At 37.5% G+C, this 19139-nt stretch overlaps 1 protein-coding gene across 1 annotated transcript in view; it reads left to right on the top strand.

The window, feature by feature from the left end:
• The window catches only part of LOC150087328 (protein obstructor-E-like), a 46844-nt gene that overhangs the window by 15804 nt on the left and 11901 nt on the right, over positions 1–19139 (top strand). The window contains exons 2-3 of the mRNA XM_090371130.1: positions 15317–15505; positions 17388–17576. Of these exons, the coding sequence (XP_090227256.1) occupies positions 15317–15505; positions 17388–17576 (378 nt within the window). The remainder of the gene's footprint in view (positions 1–15316; positions 15506–17387; positions 17577–19139) is intronic.

The raw sequence follows: 19139 nt of genomic DNA, 5'->3' as shown, positions 1-19139 counted from the left end.
ACTGGAGATATGCAAATGTGACCCCAATTCACAAAGGAGGATCAAAGGGAGACACAAGTAATTATAGACCTGTTAGTTTTACTTCTGTTTCTATGAATGGAGGCACTGGTTAAAGAAGCACTGCAAGCTCATCTAGACGAGACTTCAGTTATAGCTCGGACACAGCATGGTTTTGTTAAGGGAAAGTCTTGCCTGACCAATTTGATTTAATACTATAATGTGGTCACAAAGGAATTAGAAGCAGGGAATAACTTTGATATTATATACTTGGATCTTAGAAAGGCTTTTGATACTGTTGCACATGGAAGACTGCTGCACAAATTGGAGCAGTGTGGCATTAGAGGCAAATTGCTGCTATGGATAAAGGAATGGTTGAGTGGGAGAAGACAGAAAGTGGTAATCAATGGACACTGCTCATCGTGGACTAATGTTATTAGTGGAGTCCCTCAGGTTTCAGTATTGGGTCCATTGTTGTTTTCTGTATTTATAAATGATACTGATGATGGTATATCAAGCTTAATGTCCAAGTTTGCAGACGATACGAAGGTTCGCAGGATTGTTAAGGACACTAATGACAGTACGCTGCTGCAACAGGATCTAGAAAAGTTGAGTAGATGGGGTGAGAGGTGGCAAATGAAGTTTAACATTGACAAATGTAAAGTACCACATATGGGAAGCAGCAACCCCAGAGTGACGCATCAACTCTGTAGTACTACACTGACAGTGTTAGAGAACGAAAAGGACCTGGGGGTAATTGTGCAGGCAGATATGAAATTTTCTGAGCAGTGCAGACGGTCTGCAAGAGTAGCTCAGTGTCTTGTCAATGATATACAGGAATTCTTCTAGCAGGGATAAGGAGGTGATTATCCCCTTATATAAGGCAATGGTCAGGCCACACCTTGAGTACTGTATACAGGTCTGGAGGCCTCATTTTAAGAAGGATGTAGAGCTGTTGAACGAGTACAGAGAAGGCACCGGCGAGGTGATCTGATAGAGGTGTATAAAGCCTTGAATAGTTTAAGTATGCTCAATGCTGATGGAATTCTTCCTCTTGCTCAGAATAATCATTTGAGAGGGCATAAATTCAAATTGAGAAAAGTCAGATGTAGGATAGATGTGCGGAAGTTTGCCTTTAGCCAGCGAGTGGTTGGTTGGTGGAACAGACTTACATTTTTTGTTGTGGAAGTTGATAGCCTAAACAAATTTAAGGCTGAGCTGGACAGGTATTTGGAACGAACGGAGGGGAGAAATGGGAGCGTGTTTTTTTTTTTTTTTTTTTTTGGCTGATGCTGATTAAGCTTGCTTTGTTGCATCATTTGCCTCTACTAATGCTAATGCTAATGCTAATACCAGCCAGCAGTGCCTCCTATACCACATACCGAGTGAAAAACTGGTGTCAAAGTGCAGCATGCAATACTCTAGCGTAAAGATTCTTCATCCCTTCGTTTGTCCTAATTACATTTTGCTTTGTCCAAATCCTGCCTCCCCACCCAGGGAGTTGCCTTCTCAGTCTCAATCCCTAATCTAACCCATAATTCCCTACCAACCCAATTTCCTTTTTTTTTTTTTTTTTTTTTTAAGAGCTTGCCTTCTGGAGCCCAAAGTCCTGGAAGGCAGCGTAGTACAGAGTTTCAACGAATAGAGTAGTCGGCGTACGTTCACGTGGCATGGAACGAGAGCCAGCAAGCGAATTTCGAGGTGAATTTCTGCTGGCCGGCTTCTAAGGGGCCAGTTATACAATACAAAACAAACAACACAACGCTAAACACACAAACTCATACAACACATAAAAAACAAAACAAAAACACTACCCAGCTCATCTGTTCCATCCCCTCTAATAATCTGTCTAATTCCTCCATAAATAAATTTATTCACACTACTCACTTCCACAACACCAGATAGAAATTTGTTCCAACGATCAAGCCGTAGTCGAGTGGTCAAGCGCGCGGGTGCATAACTACGCGTGCTTTGATTGACCGGGGTTCAAGCCGTGATTGCTAAATACGGTGCTGTTTCTTGTATTCTGTCTATCTTGTGAACTCCTCTGACTGTTTGGTCGTCCCGGAGTATAAACTACCCGCTGAAAGCAAATTTCCCCTGCAGTATAGAAGTATTGTGGAAGTATACCGGGTGGAAAAGGCCAGATTTCGAATGCCGTCGATGACGCGAGAAATTTTTGTTTCTTTTTTTTTTTTTTTTTTTTTTTTTTTGATGTGAATAACTTCTATGCTGGGGCTACCGTACGGCGCTCAGGCTGTCACGAAAAGTGAAACGTCTAACCGCTGTCATATCTCTGAAATTAATAGACAATAGTATAAATAATTTATACTTATTTTGTCGGGTATATAATGCCGTCAACGAATATGCAAGAAAAAATTAGAAATTTTGATATCATTTTTTTTCGAAAAAACTAAAAAGTTCACATTTTGGTCATTTGCCGTTGCGCCTTGGTTACTTTCACCCCCAATAACTTATAAAATATGATAGATAGACATAAACAGTAAGCAACAAAATTGTTCAGCAGGAAACGTAGTTTATAAATCTATAAATAGTTTTGATGTAGCTCTTGTGATTCCCGAGTAATAGCGATGCAAAGTTGAGAGAGTTGAAAAATTCGAGCATTTTCAAGTTTGTTTTCGCAATATCTTGAAAACTATAAATGTTAGACAAAAACAGCAAGCAACAAATTTGTTGCCCTTTGAGAGCTCTACAAGGATATATAACTAGATTTCAAATCGGGTTTTTAGTTTTCGAGAGTTGAACAACTCGTTAAAGTAACTACTTCGTTCAGTTACTTGGCATTTATCGAGCAGTGCGGTTGTAGTAGTACTACTACTACAACCGCAGTAGTAGTAGTACTACTACTACTAATTACTGTATTTCATTTCGTTAAGTTGTGACGATGCCGAAAGTTACATAAACTAAACGTGTTCAAAGATTTCGACAAAATCACAAATCTAACGTTGAAAAGCAAGCACCAAAGTCGTTGACAGAACGCAAAAGAGAGAGTCATCTAGATTCACGTTTCTGTCCACTTTCCCTTTCTTTCTTTCACAATATAACTTCGAACGCTGGGCTGTAGATTTTGGCATGCGTTGTACTTGTTGCGTGCAGTGACGCAACAAGTACAACGCATGCGCCCAAGAAAACTCAATTTTACGCAACAAGTGCAGTGACACAACAAGTTGCGTACAATTGAGCAACAAAATTGTTGCCCTTTGAGAGCTCTACAAGGATATATAACTAGATTTCAAATCGGGTTTTTAGTTTTCGAGAGTTGAACAACTCGTTAAAGGTGATTTCAACATTGACATTAAAAAACCTGATAAATGCTCCATTCCTCGACATCAGGGAATCAACATTCGATCTTAAACTCGCATCAGATCCTAAAAAATCTGACTACGCATGGTCAATCATGTATCGACTTGGTTTTCAATCGCAATGTTAATAGTTTGAATTGTTTCAACTATGTATCCTACTTTAGTTACCACAAACTTTTATTGTTGATTGTAAATGAAAATACCGAATAAAATAAAACTGATTTTATTAAGCTTAAATTGTATTATTATTGTGGATATTATTATACAGAGCGAAACGGAAGCCAGAATAAGTAATGACAAGTTTAATACTAATTGTAAAACACACATATATTAAATACATACAAAAGTTTTCGGTTATTATGGTAACTTTTATCAGTCAAACTGACAGTTAAGAGTGTGGAACATGAGGGCGTGTACTGCCAGTCATGTATATTAAACTGCGTGATGGAATAGTTAATTGTTTGATGTTGAAGCCTGTGGCTGTGACATATGTCATTCATCAAAATGGTTGCTTCAATAATAGGGTATACACGACATCCACTGGTTCTGTTGACTGAGGTATTAGAGCATGTGATGCTCAACGACTCCAACCAGGCGCGTCACCGATAGTGGCAGGACCTATGTACAATCACAACATCGCGGTGCGGGTTAATGCCGTGGCGGGTTGACCAAAAGTGTTCGGCAATGGCCTAGTGTTTTATGTCCGCTAAACGGATGGCTCTTTCGTGTTCCGAAAGACGTTTTCTGAGCCGTCTCCCAGTTTCCCCGATGATGCGGTGGACTAGAGTCACTAGACCACTTTGTAGTAAGGTGGGAACCGGTGTTTTCGCTCTAGAGATGAGGCATCGCAACTTTCTGCCTGGGAGCTGTCGCACTTTATCCCATGTGATTTTAGGACCCTTGAAACCTCTTGTGATAGGTTTGGGTAGTATGGGATAAAGGCGCTCGCGGTTGAGTCATTACCATGGATGTTCCTGTTTGTCGCTATGTGGTCATGTGTCTGTAAGTCACACCTGTCAATGGTACTGGTGGGATAGCCAAACCTCGCAAGATCCGCCTTGACTTTAGCAATCTCAGTGCGCCTCTCATCTACAGAACTAGAGTGGGTATAGGCACGGGTTAACAAGGTCCGTGCAGTGCCAAGAAGATGACTGCGCGCCATCTGCATTTCATTTTTTCATTTCACATTACGTTATTCACGGATCAACCTTCGGCTCCATGGAGCCAACGTCGATTTTTTTTTCCACAATGTGCTGAGTTAGTTGGTCACAGGAGAGGGTTACACGGTTCCCCTCGCTGGAAATTCGAATTTTTCGTCCAGCAGTAAACCGATCGAAGAATACAATTACAGAGCAATATACTGAATATTGCTCTGTAATTCCAGTTCCTCCTTGAATAAATTTAAGGAGGAACTGGACAGGCATTTGGAGGGAATGGTGTGATTTTTTGGCTGATGCTGCATAAGCTCATACATTTGCTTTCTTGCATCACATGCCACTACTACTACTACTAACGCCTCATAGCCTTATTTGCGTTGTACTTAACACACACACCTAAAGCTCTGTATATAATGTCTAAAATATGTAATGTCAAAAAGGTTTTCTCGCATTTAACTCCAATGTAATCCTTTACAAAGCCGTGTTGTGATTCAGTTCGGATATTATACTTCTCAAGATGGACTTGTAATGAACTTTTGACCGTAGACTTTTGACCTTCCCCGCCATCGAGGTTTAATTTAAAGTCTACAGTTACTCATTAGATCCACAGCCCTCTCCCCCCTTTGTGTATTGGCCGGACGTTAGCACTTCTCCAATCCAAGGGAACACTCATGAGTCTAACAATGACCTGACCATTAACCTAAAGGTTTGGTGCATTTCTTCGCAGTCTCTTTCAGTATGACCAGGTAAATACCATGTGTACATGGGACCTTACTTATTTTCAAACACAGTAGTTTATTTTTCATTACACACTCTCATCTGTAACGTTAACATCACAAATCCTACAGTGCTCAGCGATATTAGCAGATATCCCCTACCCAGAGAGGTACTTTTGACTGTGAGGGTCGATGCAAAGTAATAATTCAGCTGATCAACAACATCTGCTGGATTATCTACGATTGTGCCCGTTCCATTGGGAAAAGGTCATACTCTCATATTTACGTATGAAATGAAAATCGTCCCCATTCGTGAATCCCATGGCTAATGATCTCCAATACTTATCTCAGACTTAGCCTGCCTGATATCCTGCTCGGTCTTGTTACAAATCAACTTATAATTTTGGAATGAAATCATTACGAGGTTTGGGATACAATCATTATGAGAGGGATGTAGTCATTATGAGAAGGAACCCTCTCATAATGACTATATCCCAAATGAAGGAAGCCCGTGAATATTGCAAATTACAAAAGGTCAAGACGAAATTTTCACAGCGTCACAAGCGGGGTTAGATTAGGAGCACCACTTATAATTGACCTTTGCATTAATTGCTTTATCAAACAGAAAAGAGGTCTCTAAAAATTACCATTATGGAGACCTTCCTCTCCATTATTACCATAATGAATGTGTTGAAAATTAAGTGGCCAATTCGAGCTGTTATAAAAGCAATTTGAAATAATTTCAACCATGCGGGGGAAATGGCAATTACCATCCAATCAGTTTTTTTTTTTTTTCGAATTTTTTAATCTTTAGGATGGGGAAAATGGTGTTATGATTAAGGTGTACCTTAATCATAACATTTCACTGAAACACCTGTTAGAATAATCTCATTAGAGGTACCAAAATATACACACTGACAAATAAAAAAAAAATGTTTAATTCTATACCTGTGCCTGGCGATTAGAATGCGAGAGAGAGAGAGAGAGAGAGAGGATTAGGAAGAAATTGCAGAAAATTTTGAAATAGAGAACAAGTTACTACAATAGGAAGTTTTAGACTCTAGGAATTTTGATATTTACTCTTTGAACAAAATGCATCCGAACTGATATTACCTCCTAGGGGCCAATGCGCCATTAAAAACCAAATCATCATCATCATCATCACCTCCTAGGAGGTAGTAGTGATTGTAATCGCTCTGCAGCACACACACACCATATCAAAAAGTCCTAGATTGGAATCCCGTTAAAACGGAAGGAATTCTTATGGGCCTTTTTTAGGCGCGTGAGGATACATGCGTAATGTGCCTATTGTCTTTACCATGTCCGTCCGTCCGCATGACAACTCGACTCGTAACGGATGGATTTTCATAAAATTTTATATTTGACTCATTTAAAAAAAATTTATCGCGCAATCACAAATTTAATTGAAATCTGACCAATAGAAATAGGATCAGGCAATTATTGTTTCTTTGTCCGTCCATCCACATGTAATAATTATAGTACCAGTAGGTGTATTTTCACAAATTTTATATTTCGCTCTTTTATAGCAATTTGTCCGGCGTTCTCAATTCTTATTAAAGCCAATAGAAATTCGGCAAATTTTTATTTATTTTATCTTGTAGGCTATCCTATCCATGTACCACATATAGTAGCCAAAGCACTTAAATATTATATCTGTTAGCAGGAGCTGTTTGGAAGAATGAATGGGCAATGTGAGAGATGCGTCGTAATGAAAGGTTTTCAGTTGGCACATAAAAGTTGTTGCTTTTTGGTAATTTTTTTAATAAATCATGAATTATTACTATTTGCCAATGCAACGAGCTGCCTTACATTATCTAACTTGTTTACCATGCTCTGGCCGAGTAAGTCGATCTTGGCGATGTTGAATGTTTTTTTTTTTTTTTTTTTCAGTAGGTCCAGTTTTTCATCAAAAAAAGTGACCATGGCTGCTGAATAAAAGCAGTCGCAGACAGACGCAATTTTACTGACACCTTGTAGTCTTAGTTGCCTTGGAGAAATGTAAAAAAAAAACAAACAAACACATAACTTGCACTATCGTACAAGACACATCACACCATAATTCAGATATATCAAGAAATGAAATAGCGATGCTTTCGTCGTATTACAAGGCGTAAATGCTACTCCAAGAACGCGTATTAGAACTCTGCATTTACAGTGTTCGTTTCTGAAACAGCATGGTACAATATTTCATTTCACATTTCCTCGTTCTTGTTTGAATTCTTTTCTATGAAAAGAACTGCAGTGGCGCCATTCACTGGATTAGTTTTTCAGTTCTGGTTCGTAAGATCGAGATTAAGGTTTCATACAGGGCGATTTTACATTTAATATCATTCCTGCTCGAGAGTGCACATAAACTACCGTGTATACGAATGTACTAATAACATTTTATTATCGATTATTCTAATGATTTATTTATTTATTCATATGGCCAATTAATCGGTGGCGAGCCAGGACTGCACGGTTTTTACATCCAGGAAAAACAATAATCCCACCGAACACAGAATATAAGCAGTTTACTGAAAATACATCACGCTGAGCATAGCTGTAGTCGATTTTTTCGCAAAACGAACAGAATCATAACAGATGCGAAAGGTTTCAAATGGAATAGTTTAGCGCTTCGTTAACTACAAGGATAAATGGTGAGGATCATAAATTGCTTCCGTGTTCTGAACTATGGGAAAGAAAATTGGGACAACCAACATTCTTCGCTGTACTTCCAACTGTGTCCATCTTCTTTTCAACGCAGAGAAGTGTGGAACACCGATGCTCTCACATCTTCAGGCTATCAATTACTATTGTCGTTAGCTGCACTTCTAAATCAGAAATGTTTATTTCCTTCATCGTTTCTTTTACTTCCTGGTATCTCCAACGGAAACATTAAAGACGAGAATCAGGAGACGAAATGTAAACGAGCGAGCGTGCACGCGTGGGTAAGTGACCTTATAAGTCGGAGCGCATCCTGTTTCTGTGAAACGCTACTTGCACTAGTTGAGTTCAATATTTATATCCTGACAGCAAAAGTGTTTCAGAGAACTAAAACCAAAGTAGAAATGTATACTTTTAAAAGTCTCCGTAAACTGATAGGAAAAGACTTTTCTAAAGGAAATGCAGTATAGAAGAATAGCAAGATTACCAGTAGAAAAAGATACAAGGAAATCGTATAGCAAATGTAAAATCAAAGGCACACATATTTGGGAATACTCTTGTGCCAGAGACAGGAGGATTCCTAATTTAAGAATCTAAATAACACCTATGGAATAACCTATATTATGTAAATTGCGTGTATACCGTGGTCAGTTTGCCGATTTAACAGAATGAAAATCCCGAGTTTCGAGGCAGAAAACCCACACAACCGTCACCCGAGACTAACTCGGTCCCGATTTAAGAAAGCCTGAAGCACTTCAATTCCAATCTGGGAATCAACGGTTCAATTTCAAATTGAGAATTTGGGAATCAATGTGATAGGGTTTTCCACACGATGTGGAAAACCCTATCACAGACACCAGTCACCAGAACCATCAGAAAGCTGGGCAAAGCAAAAAACAAAACACAAAAAAACCCATAAACATATTTAATGATATAGGTCTTATTTTCCTCAAATGTCGAGAATTCGTTTTACGAAACCAACTGATTACGTCAGTCTTGTTCTAGTGATTTAAAGTGCAGAATGACATAAGCCGCAGTTACCGGGCCTAATAAACATCGTCACATACATCGTGCAAATTCCTACAACAGATCTTACTGAAAGCTGCTTCATAATTTTTGGGTCAAGGACTTGGGACTAATTGTTATTCTGTAGGTTCCACACACTTTTTCCCACACCGAGTTTTCTGACGAGTGTCAGAAGGCCATAAACCGCAACAATACTTTTACTACAGTCTACGTGTTCGGAATCTAGGTCGACACCTGGTTGACATATGCGTATTTGCAAACGTGAGGTGCGTTTATAATGATGGAGTTAAAGTTAAATTTTATTATCAGGTATTGAAATCAGTGATTGGAAGGTGAGCCCCCACACTATCTTCTAGTTAATAGTCGGCTAATTAAACACGTCAACGCTATTATTCATGCCCTCGTGGGCAGCACAGTTGGTACAATCGCCGTTCTCCACACACCGGGCGGAAAATACCTGAGTTCGAGTCTCATCAATGACGTGAGGAATTTTTATGGACTTTTTCACAACGTGGCTGAGACGGTCTCAGGCGAGGATAGCATGGTTTTTCCTCCCGGAAACTTGGGTTTTTCGTCCAGCAAAAGAAAATTGACCACGACACACGCAATTTACAGAGAGTATACAAGGAGCAATATGGCTTTAGTCGCTGATACGCCTTAAACCTTACAATAACAACTATTATTCATGGCTGCCTATCAGCCTCGCGTGTAGCATAGTGGTTATAACACCGTCCTCTCCACACCGGGTGGAAAAGACCAGGGTTCGACTCTCCTCAGTAACAACGCGAGAAACTTTTATGGGAATTTGTCACTCCGTGGCCGAGTTAGTCGGTCTCAAGCAAGGCTATCAAGGTTTTTTTCTAAGGAAACTTGAGTTTTTTATCCAACAAAAGGCAACCCGCCAGAGAATACAGGCAATTGGTGGATATTATACACATCCTTAGATGAGGTTGTTCTCGAGTAACCCTAATATAACAATTTCCTGTTCCCTTTTAGCAGCTGTAACCAAATTAATATGTTTTTATTGAGCAAATGAATGTAGCACATTAGATCGGTGTTTCTTAAAGTGGGGTGTGTGAAATATTAGAAATTTCACAGACAGTACATTTTATAATGCGTAGAAACGCTTTACTAAATAACGTGCAAGTGATTAAAAGGTTATATATATATATAATGTCATCATCATTGTATAAGAGAAATTTGCTATTATTATAATTATTATCATTAGCCATATGGTGCAAGGAAGCCTGAGGCTTTTGTTGCAGCAACAAAAAAAAAAAAAAAAAAAAATTCTGAGTTACCCTGAGAGAGAAAGAGAGATTTGGCTCTCGCAGCTACTATGGTGGTTACGATCGCTGTCTTTCCATACGGGATGGAAAAGACCTTCACTCCGCTGAAAAGTTTGGAATCACAGCGTATGACAATAGTGTTCGTTAATTTTTTTTTTTTAAATTAGCTATGAAAACTAAAGATTTAGTATAAAAAAACAACAGATTACAAAGTATTTTAAGGTTTTTTTTTTATTAAGCATTGAAAAATTTACTGCAAAAAATATTGAAATTATTAATATTAACAACTACTGTATATTGATTTTTCATCAAAATATCCTCCACAAGATTTTATCACTGTCTTACACAGGCGTGGCATTGTGCCGCTTAATTTTATAATAGTGTATGGACTAACATTATTCCAAGCGATCTGCAAGGTTTTCCATAAATTTTGTGAAGTTAGGCAGACTTCGAGGTGCATTCAGGCGATTGGGGTAGCCACACCATAATTAGTAATATCCCCATCCTGTTGTTTAGTTACTATAAAATCCCTGCACAGCTGTGCTTCGGGTCATTATCCTATTGTAATATAAAAGTTACTTCCACAAAGTCGATGTCCAGAGGATATTGTATTATGTTTAAGAATGTTTTATATCCTTCCTTTCTTAAAATGCCTTCAATTCTGACGATGCCACCCTTCCACCCCTATAAAAACAGAAGCAATCCCAGATCATGACGGAACCACCACCGTGCTTGACTGTGGGCATTAACCAATATAGCACCATTTTTGCTTCAGTTGATCGTCTCACATAAACTCTATGCTTGCATTAAAAAATTTCAAATTTGGATTCATCCGTCCGCAGTACGTTTTTCGATTCTTCAATTGTTGATGGCTCTTAGCCTAAGCCAACCGTTTATTTCGAATTTACGGTTTTAATACGGGTTTTCGGACCATGAAGTCCTGTTTGCTCAAGGCGAAGTTTTATAGTGGATGTAGACACGGGAGTTTCTCTCTCCCTCTCTTCCTATTGAATTAAGCTCGAATTTCAGGTAGAAAAAAAAATGTTCGTGTTTATACTCCGGCACGATCAGTGGAGTTAACAATAAATCAATCAATACAAATATTAATCGTATTTAGGTTGAAGACACGGGCTTCAACCCAGACCCACTCAAACAGCGTGTGCTACCGCACCGCGCTCTTGACCACTCGGCTGCGTCAAGGTTTTTAATCTACCACTAAATGCAGTCTACTACAGTAAGTCGTAGACTGCATTTAGAAATCTGTGTTATGGTCTACCTTGTGTTTACGTTGTTAAGCGCGATCGTCCTGATCCTCTAATTTGCACTCCTTTAAATGAAACACCTACTTTTTCTTTTCAATGCTCAGTTACTTATTTCTTGCCATGTTTATCACGAAAAACACAAAACTTACATTACTCTTTCTGAATGATGGGTGTTCGATTTTATAAGTTATAAACTCTTACTCCTCAATTTATATTACTGCAGATCATCATCTACAATCTTCTTTAATATTGAAACAAAATACTCCCACTTTATTCTAGAATCATTCAGGAATTTTTCACAATGCTCTACCTCAGGAATGTTTTACAGTTTTCTCGAATATTCTAGAAATTTCTTAAATATTATTTGGGGGTTGTTTTTTTTTTTTTTTTTTTTCGATTAGTATAGAAAATAGAAAATATTTTAATAAAAATTGGTAGACAAGTTTGTACAATTTTAATAAAAAAAAAAAACATTGAAAATTAAGAAAAATGAAACATAATTCCAAACTTTTAGTTGGGATGTAGGTCAGACCGTACAGACGAGTGGAACTTTTGTGGACTTCTTTGGTACCTGGCCGAGTTAGTCGGTCTCATGCAAAGCGTTTCATAGATTTTTATCCAGCGAAACATACAAACTGAACATGGAATACCCAAAGTAGACATACCGACGCTTCATATTAAATACCACTTGTGCAAAAACAAAACAGATAAATGTGAATATTCTGGCGTAGCTATATCGAAAGGATCAGTAAGACTTAGTACTCGTCACACTGTCGTATATAAGTCACCCACCAGGTCAGGTGGACAGTTGAGTTTACAAGATGTACTCCAAATAAAAATTTTAAAAAAAGCCAATCGGTTAAGCACAAAAATTGATTGTCCCGAACATTCAAACAAAGAACCAAAAAGATTTTAATGCCGTTTCCTACAAATTATACGAAAAAGCCTTCTCAACACTTCTATATTTAAATATACGAATCGGATAAACGTAAAATCATTAAACAGGCTTTGGGCGTCGGGCTGCATATCACTATAATTTATTGTAACGACCGACAAACGTAAAATCAGTTGTGAGGATTCAACTTTCTAGCATCGAACAAAACCTTCGTAAACTAGTGTCAGCCACACGATACCAGTCTCCACATTAATACTGTTTTTTTATATTTTAAAATCAAACGATTAAAGCTTTATTCATAAAAAGACCGCTAAAAGTATTGCATTTAACTCCAGCCTAAAGTTTGCAATCACGTTTCATTTTTCTTAATTTTCAAAGTTTTTATTAAAAAAGGACCAACTTGTTTACCAATTTTTATTAAAATGTTTTCTACTATGTATAAAAATCGGGGGGAAAAAAAAACTCAAATAATATTTAAGATTTTTCTAGAATATTCGAGAATATTCCAGAAAGGTGTAGATGACTCTTGAATGTGGTAGAATATTGTAAAAGATTCCTGAACGTTTTAGAGGATTCTAAAATATTCTAGAAAGTGGGAGTATTGTTTCAATATTATAGAAGATTGTAGATGATTCCAGAGTGTTTTGCAATAATATAAATTGAGAAGTACGAGCTGTGACTTATAAAATCGAACACCAGACATTCAGAAAGAGTGTTTGGTTAATTTTTCTGATAAACATGGCAAGAAATAAGAAACTAAGTGGTGAAAAAAAGAAGTGCTATTACAACTCTGTGTAAAGATAGTTATTCCATGAGAAGTATTGACAAAATACTGTTTCATTTAAAGGAGCACAAAAAATCTCGTGGAGGATATTTTAATGACATATATAGGCGTTAATATTAATTATTTCAAAATTTTTGCTGTAAATTTTTCAATGCATAATAAGAAATCTTAAAATACTTTGTAGTGTATTCTTTTTTATATTAAACTTTACATTCTCACAGCTAATTTAAAAATAATAATAATAACAAAAACCGTTTCATACGCTATGATTCCAAATTTTTAGGCAGATGTGTATAGGCTGAAATTTATTATATGACGCAGTATTGCACAAGTGTAGTTTGTCGTCAAGAGAACAAAAAAGGTACCGTATAGTACATGGAAGAGTTCAGCGAATATTGATACACAACAGCGAAAATAATATTATTCTCTCTTCCAAAAAATTGTGTATCACAATGTGTTAGGGGGACAAAACAATTCACACAATCCCTTCAACGACGTTGCAATGTTGAGCCACTTGAGCTTCTTCAACAATGCAACAATAAAGACCAGTTATACGTTTTTCCAAAATAAGACCTGTTATGCATTTAAAAGGCGAAATCCGCTGGTGTGCTTAATTCATAACTACTTCTAAAACATTCACTCAACGAATGCTCTAGTTTATACCCCAGCAAGAACACCAGGTGAGAGGAATTTACAATAAATCATGAATATAATCGTATTCAGCACTTACGCGAGCGTAAACCACCGTCCACTAAAAGAGCGAAGCTATTGTACTCTCGCTCCTGACTACTAGTCTACGTCAGGTCTGATGCTTTATATACAAATCCTGACCCATCGCTTACTATCAAGATCGGTCCAAGTGTTCAGGAGGCCGGATTGTGTGGTGAGAATTAATGTTAGGAAATTGCATTCACTGCATCCCTATAAGGATCGACCCAACTTTACTACAATAAGTCTCTAATTTTGTTCATGTGTAGCAATTAGAAATTCCAAGAATTTACGAATTTCTCCATATACTTGGAGAGAAATAAAAACTTATGGCCATCAGGTGAAGTCTTGAGCCTGCAGTATCATCTCTAACACGCTACTGTGGAAAGTGGCTAATCTGAGTACTAAATTTTTTGATTCTTCGATGGTTTGCCGGATTCGTGCAGTTCCTAAGCAACTAAACAGCCAGTTTGTCGAATTTGAAAGGCTGAACTGTACAAATTTTGAAACTACAATAACGGAGATGAATAGCAAAGAAAAACTGTCGTTAAGCACCATGTTCAATCACCTCCCGTCATCAGGGTAAGCTACTGCAACAAGATCTAGGAAAATTGGGTCGATGGGCTGGGAAATGGCAGTTGAAATTTAGCATTGACAAATGCAAGGTACTGCATATGGGTAGCAGTAATCTCTGAGTAACTTATCAGCTGTGTGGTACTGTAATCAGGATAGTGGAAAATGTGAAAGAGATCTGGGAGTAATTGTGAGCAGATATGAAATTCTCTGGGGAGTGCAGACATTCTGCAGAAACAGCTCGTGGGGTTTTGTCGATGATATACAGAAACTTTGCTAGCAGCGATAAGGAGGTGATTATACCATTGCATAAAGCCATGTATTATCCTTTTTTATAAAGCCATGGTTAGAGGCCGCATCTTGAGTACTGTATACAGGTCTGGACTGTATACAGGAAGGATGTAGATCTGCTGGAATGGATGCAGAGAAGGTCAATCAGACGAGTGAAGAAAAACTTCAGTTCTGTAAATTGCAGCGCCTCGAGAACAAGCACTTGTAGGGAGATCTGACTGAGGTGTTTACGACCTTGACTGGATTGAGTAAGCTGAATATTAATAATATTCTTCCACTTGCTGAAACTACACATATGAGGGGACACAAATTCAAATTGAGGAATAGATGTGGAACTTGATTGCTGGAACAGGTTTGCATCTATTGATGTGAAAGTGGATGGTTTGAATAAATTCAAGGGAGAACTAGCCAAATTCTTGGAGGGTACGGATAGGGTGAACCGTTTTTCTTTTCTTTCTTTTTTTTTTTTTTTGGCTGATGCTATATAAGCTTGCTTTCGTGCATCATTTGCCATTACTACTACTTTATTACTAAAAGAAAATATTAAGCCTTGCGTTACAGAGTTTTATGGACATTATTTTCAGCAACAAAGGAATATCGTTTTTTTAAGGATTTTGTTGATTTGCAGGTCATTCCCAATGTACTGAAGGTTACTATCCCCACGAAAAAAACTGCGATATGTTTTATGTGTGCCAAAATGGAACTCGCAGCGAAGGCATTTGCCCAGATGGACTAGTATTTGATGACAGAGGCCCAATTCGTTATCCTCGATGTGATCTACCGTTCGACATTGACTGCAGCTACAGACCACAGCTTCGTAAGTGCTTTTCAGAAATAATTTTCCATTAAAGACATTAATCATATTTAATGTAATTAATCATATTCAGTAGTTGCAGAAAATGTACAGTTAATAATTTTTGTCAATTATAATTAGTCTGCAGTTCAGATTTTAATTTATTTAATTCAGCTTATTAAACTAGTAAAATTAAAGCTTAGCAATACTTTTATTTAAAGAAATGTTTCATTTTTGCTACGCTTTAATTTTACTCGTTTAATTTATTTTCTTTTAAATTCTCATAAGCTGTAAAGAGTCCTTCATAGCAGCCTTACTGGCAGATACACTGCCCGTCTCCCACTTGTTTGGAGAAGGCAGGGTTCGAATCGCATCGACGACTGTAAGAATTAATTTCTAGTCTTTTTCATTTGAGGCTGTAGAAAATAGATCTCAGACGGGGTGTTTCCCCGTGAATTTGTATGTTTTGCGGGGGTTTTTTTAGCGCGCACAACATGAAAATCGGCTCGTGAACATACATTTCTACAGGCATAATACAGTTATGAGCGCACACTTTAGGCCATTAATATTTATTTTACAACCAACGAAGAGAAATATTTTTAAATGGTTCACAGCCCTCTGCTTATCACTATACCAAACTTGTGTACTTTTGTCACACATACGAAAAACTCACCTTCATACATTTTGTTTGCTATATGACACATTTTTTTTTTACTTATAGGATAAGCACATATTACGCAATTTGTTCGATATGCCCTGCCCTGCAGAGCCGTCCTCAACATTATTTGCGAATAATGTTGGGGGAACTCTGTAGCACAGGGCATATGACACGCAGCTGAGAAATCTTGTTGAGTAGCTTAGAAATTCACCATACATTCCACGAGTGCTTTGTGTAAGATAAATTTAGAAGCTTCTCAACATTCCGAGGAACCCTGTTTGCAGAATCTTATACAAGTGGAGAGAGCAGATGGATAAAATGAACATCAATTAGGTAGATAGCGCTCGTATTTAAAAACAAGCGCTCTCTAAACGGGTAGACGCTCTGTGCGAAAAAAAAAAAAAAAACTGCGCCCAAGCTGCGTTGCCATAGAATCGCCCAAAAGGTCCAGACATAGAAGCAGTTATCAGTGCCCATACTTTATGCAGTACAGAAGTTCACGAAAGTTAATACACAACGACATGGATGACGGTGTCATGCTCGAAGGAATGAAGAAGGATTATCTGTAGCGATGAATCGCAATATATATTCGAGATGCGAGCGATTCAGAAGAAAAGCTAAAAATTGACGATACAGGTAATAAAAAGAGGGTAACGCATGAATTGCTCCCGAAGGTAATTCGAGTCACGTATAATCGGAAATTTCTGATTATCTATCTCTCTTTGCATAAAGGATACGTACAACCAGGATCAGTCACTGAAAAATGGGAACAATTATTCACTTAAAACAATCAGGTAACCACTTAAAGAATGGAAGCAACCTAATTTTCTAAATTAAAAAAAAAAACAAAAAAAAAAAAACCAATGAATCATGATAATTCACCAAAGCATTTTTATTCTGATTTTATCCACAGATTCTTAATACACATCTGCGAAGCCTCGCGCTTGAAATCTGTCTTAAACTTTTAAGGGATGTGAAATATATTGGCCTGTGTCCGTACAATTCAAGGAATGTTATAAGTATTTCATCACTGAAAATGTGTCAGGATTACAAAAAACACAGATTGAAGTACATTTAGGATCATAATTCCCGATTCAGATCGGAAAGTTGAACTTCTCAATAAATGAATTGCTGTCTACAGCTCAGTGTGTGTGCGTGACCGAGAGAGAGAGAGAGAGAGAGAGAGAGAGAGAGAGAATAAAAATCTCAACAAAACATCATATAAATCTCTTTTTTTCTCGTTTACAGAGCGACCTCAATCAACGGAACACTGCCCTCGACAGTGGGGAATATATGCCCATGAGTCAGACTGTAACAAATTCTGGAAATGTGCAGAAGGACGAGCATATGCTTTCGCATGTCCAGAAGGTCTTGCATATAACGAATACCGCGCTCACTGTGACTGGCCAGACCAAGTGGAGAAGTGCAATGGAGAAGGTAAGATCAACCTTTATCAACCTTAACAATATTTGCTGTTAGAGTCAACGTTTTCCAGATGCTATATAGTTCACGCACAAAATTTTTTGAAAATATGGAAAATAAAAAAACTTTGCTTGTTTGTTTGTTTGTTTTAGGGTTTTATGGCGCGTTAGCATCTAAGGCTATAATGCGCCAAGTCAATAAAAAAAACTTTGCGAAAAGGAACTGTGGCGTAAAGGAAAATCGATTTCTTTCTCACATAAAATTCACAAGGGAGACTCAAAAAAAAAAAAAAAAAAATATATATATATATATATATATATTCTTACCTCTAAGCAGAACTTACTATATTTTATATTTCAGCGAATTTAAATGACAGTTTTGAAAGTTTTTTTTGTTTTTTATTTTATATGATATTTATAAAGCTTTTTGGAGCGCCTCTCCTCGAGTTGCAGATTCCATCGTGAAAGTGTCCTGATGAAAGCGTTCCCCTTGATCATCACTAACATCTCCCAAATGTTGAGCGAAAAAAAAAAACTGAGATAGGAAAGAAGAAAATGAATTTTCAAAGACAGTCCATATCTTTATAACATTGCGGTAAACTTGACACCAGAGATTCATAATTATCTTCTTTCCTTCTTCCAAAAAACACATGGATAACTGAGTTAAATCATCGTCAAGCTGTTAGTTCAGTATTCTGTAGCTTTCTTTCAAATACATCATCTGAGCGAAGTTTCTTTATACGAAAATTCCTTCTTCCAGTTTTGCATCTTTTAAATTGGGAAACACTTCTCTTAGGTAGCAGAATCCATTTCCTTCTTTATCCAGAGCCATAACAAAATTCTTCATTAATCCCGCTTTATATGCAAAGGTGAAAGAACCTTTTTTTTAGTTCAACCAATTGAACATATTTCATATTATTTCTCCCTGGTAAAAATTCCTCTCTCTTTTCTCACTACTGCACAATATGTGTTTCTGTTGCACGTATTTTGGGGAACCTCCCAGTAGGCCAGTGAGTAATCCAATTACCTTAAGCTCGCCACAAACATTCCAAGGCAAGTCATGGTACTTCATTGAGGTGTATAAGGCCTTGAATGGGTTGAGCACGCTGAATTCTGATGGGATCCTTCCACTTGTTCAGATTACGAACCTAAGGAGGCATAAATTCAAATTAAGAAAAGACAGATGTAGATAAATGTGCGGAAATTTTCCTTTAGCCAGCGGGTGGTTAATTGCTGGAACAAACTTCCATCTGTCGTTGGGGAAGTTGATAGGGTAAATAAATTTAAGGAGGAACTGGACAGGCATTTGGAGGGAATGGTGTGATTGATTTTTTTTTTTTTTTTTTGGCTGATGCTGCATTAGCTCATACACTTGCTTTCTTGCATCACATGCCACTACTATTACTACTCCTACTACTACTACTACTACTACTACTATTGCACTCAGAATCGTGCAAATACTCTCATATATTTTCTTTCAAACAACTGAAATGGGAATGCATTTCTATTGTGCAGTTGCTTTTAACTTTAATTTTGAAACATCAATAAATATGTGCCGCATTAGCAGTGAGGTCAATGC

This window comes from Mastigoproctus giganteus, chromosome 4 (assembly GCF_048544385.1).
Source record: "Mastigoproctus giganteus isolate SK-2022 chromosome 4, ASM4854438v1, whole genome shotgun sequence".
Lineage (NCBI taxonomy): Eukaryota > Metazoa > Arthropoda > Arachnida > Uropygi > Thelyphonidae > Mastigoproctus > Mastigoproctus giganteus.
The sequence above is the reverse complement of the archived record's forward strand: the minus strand, read 5'-3'. Positions and strand labels throughout refer to the sequence as shown.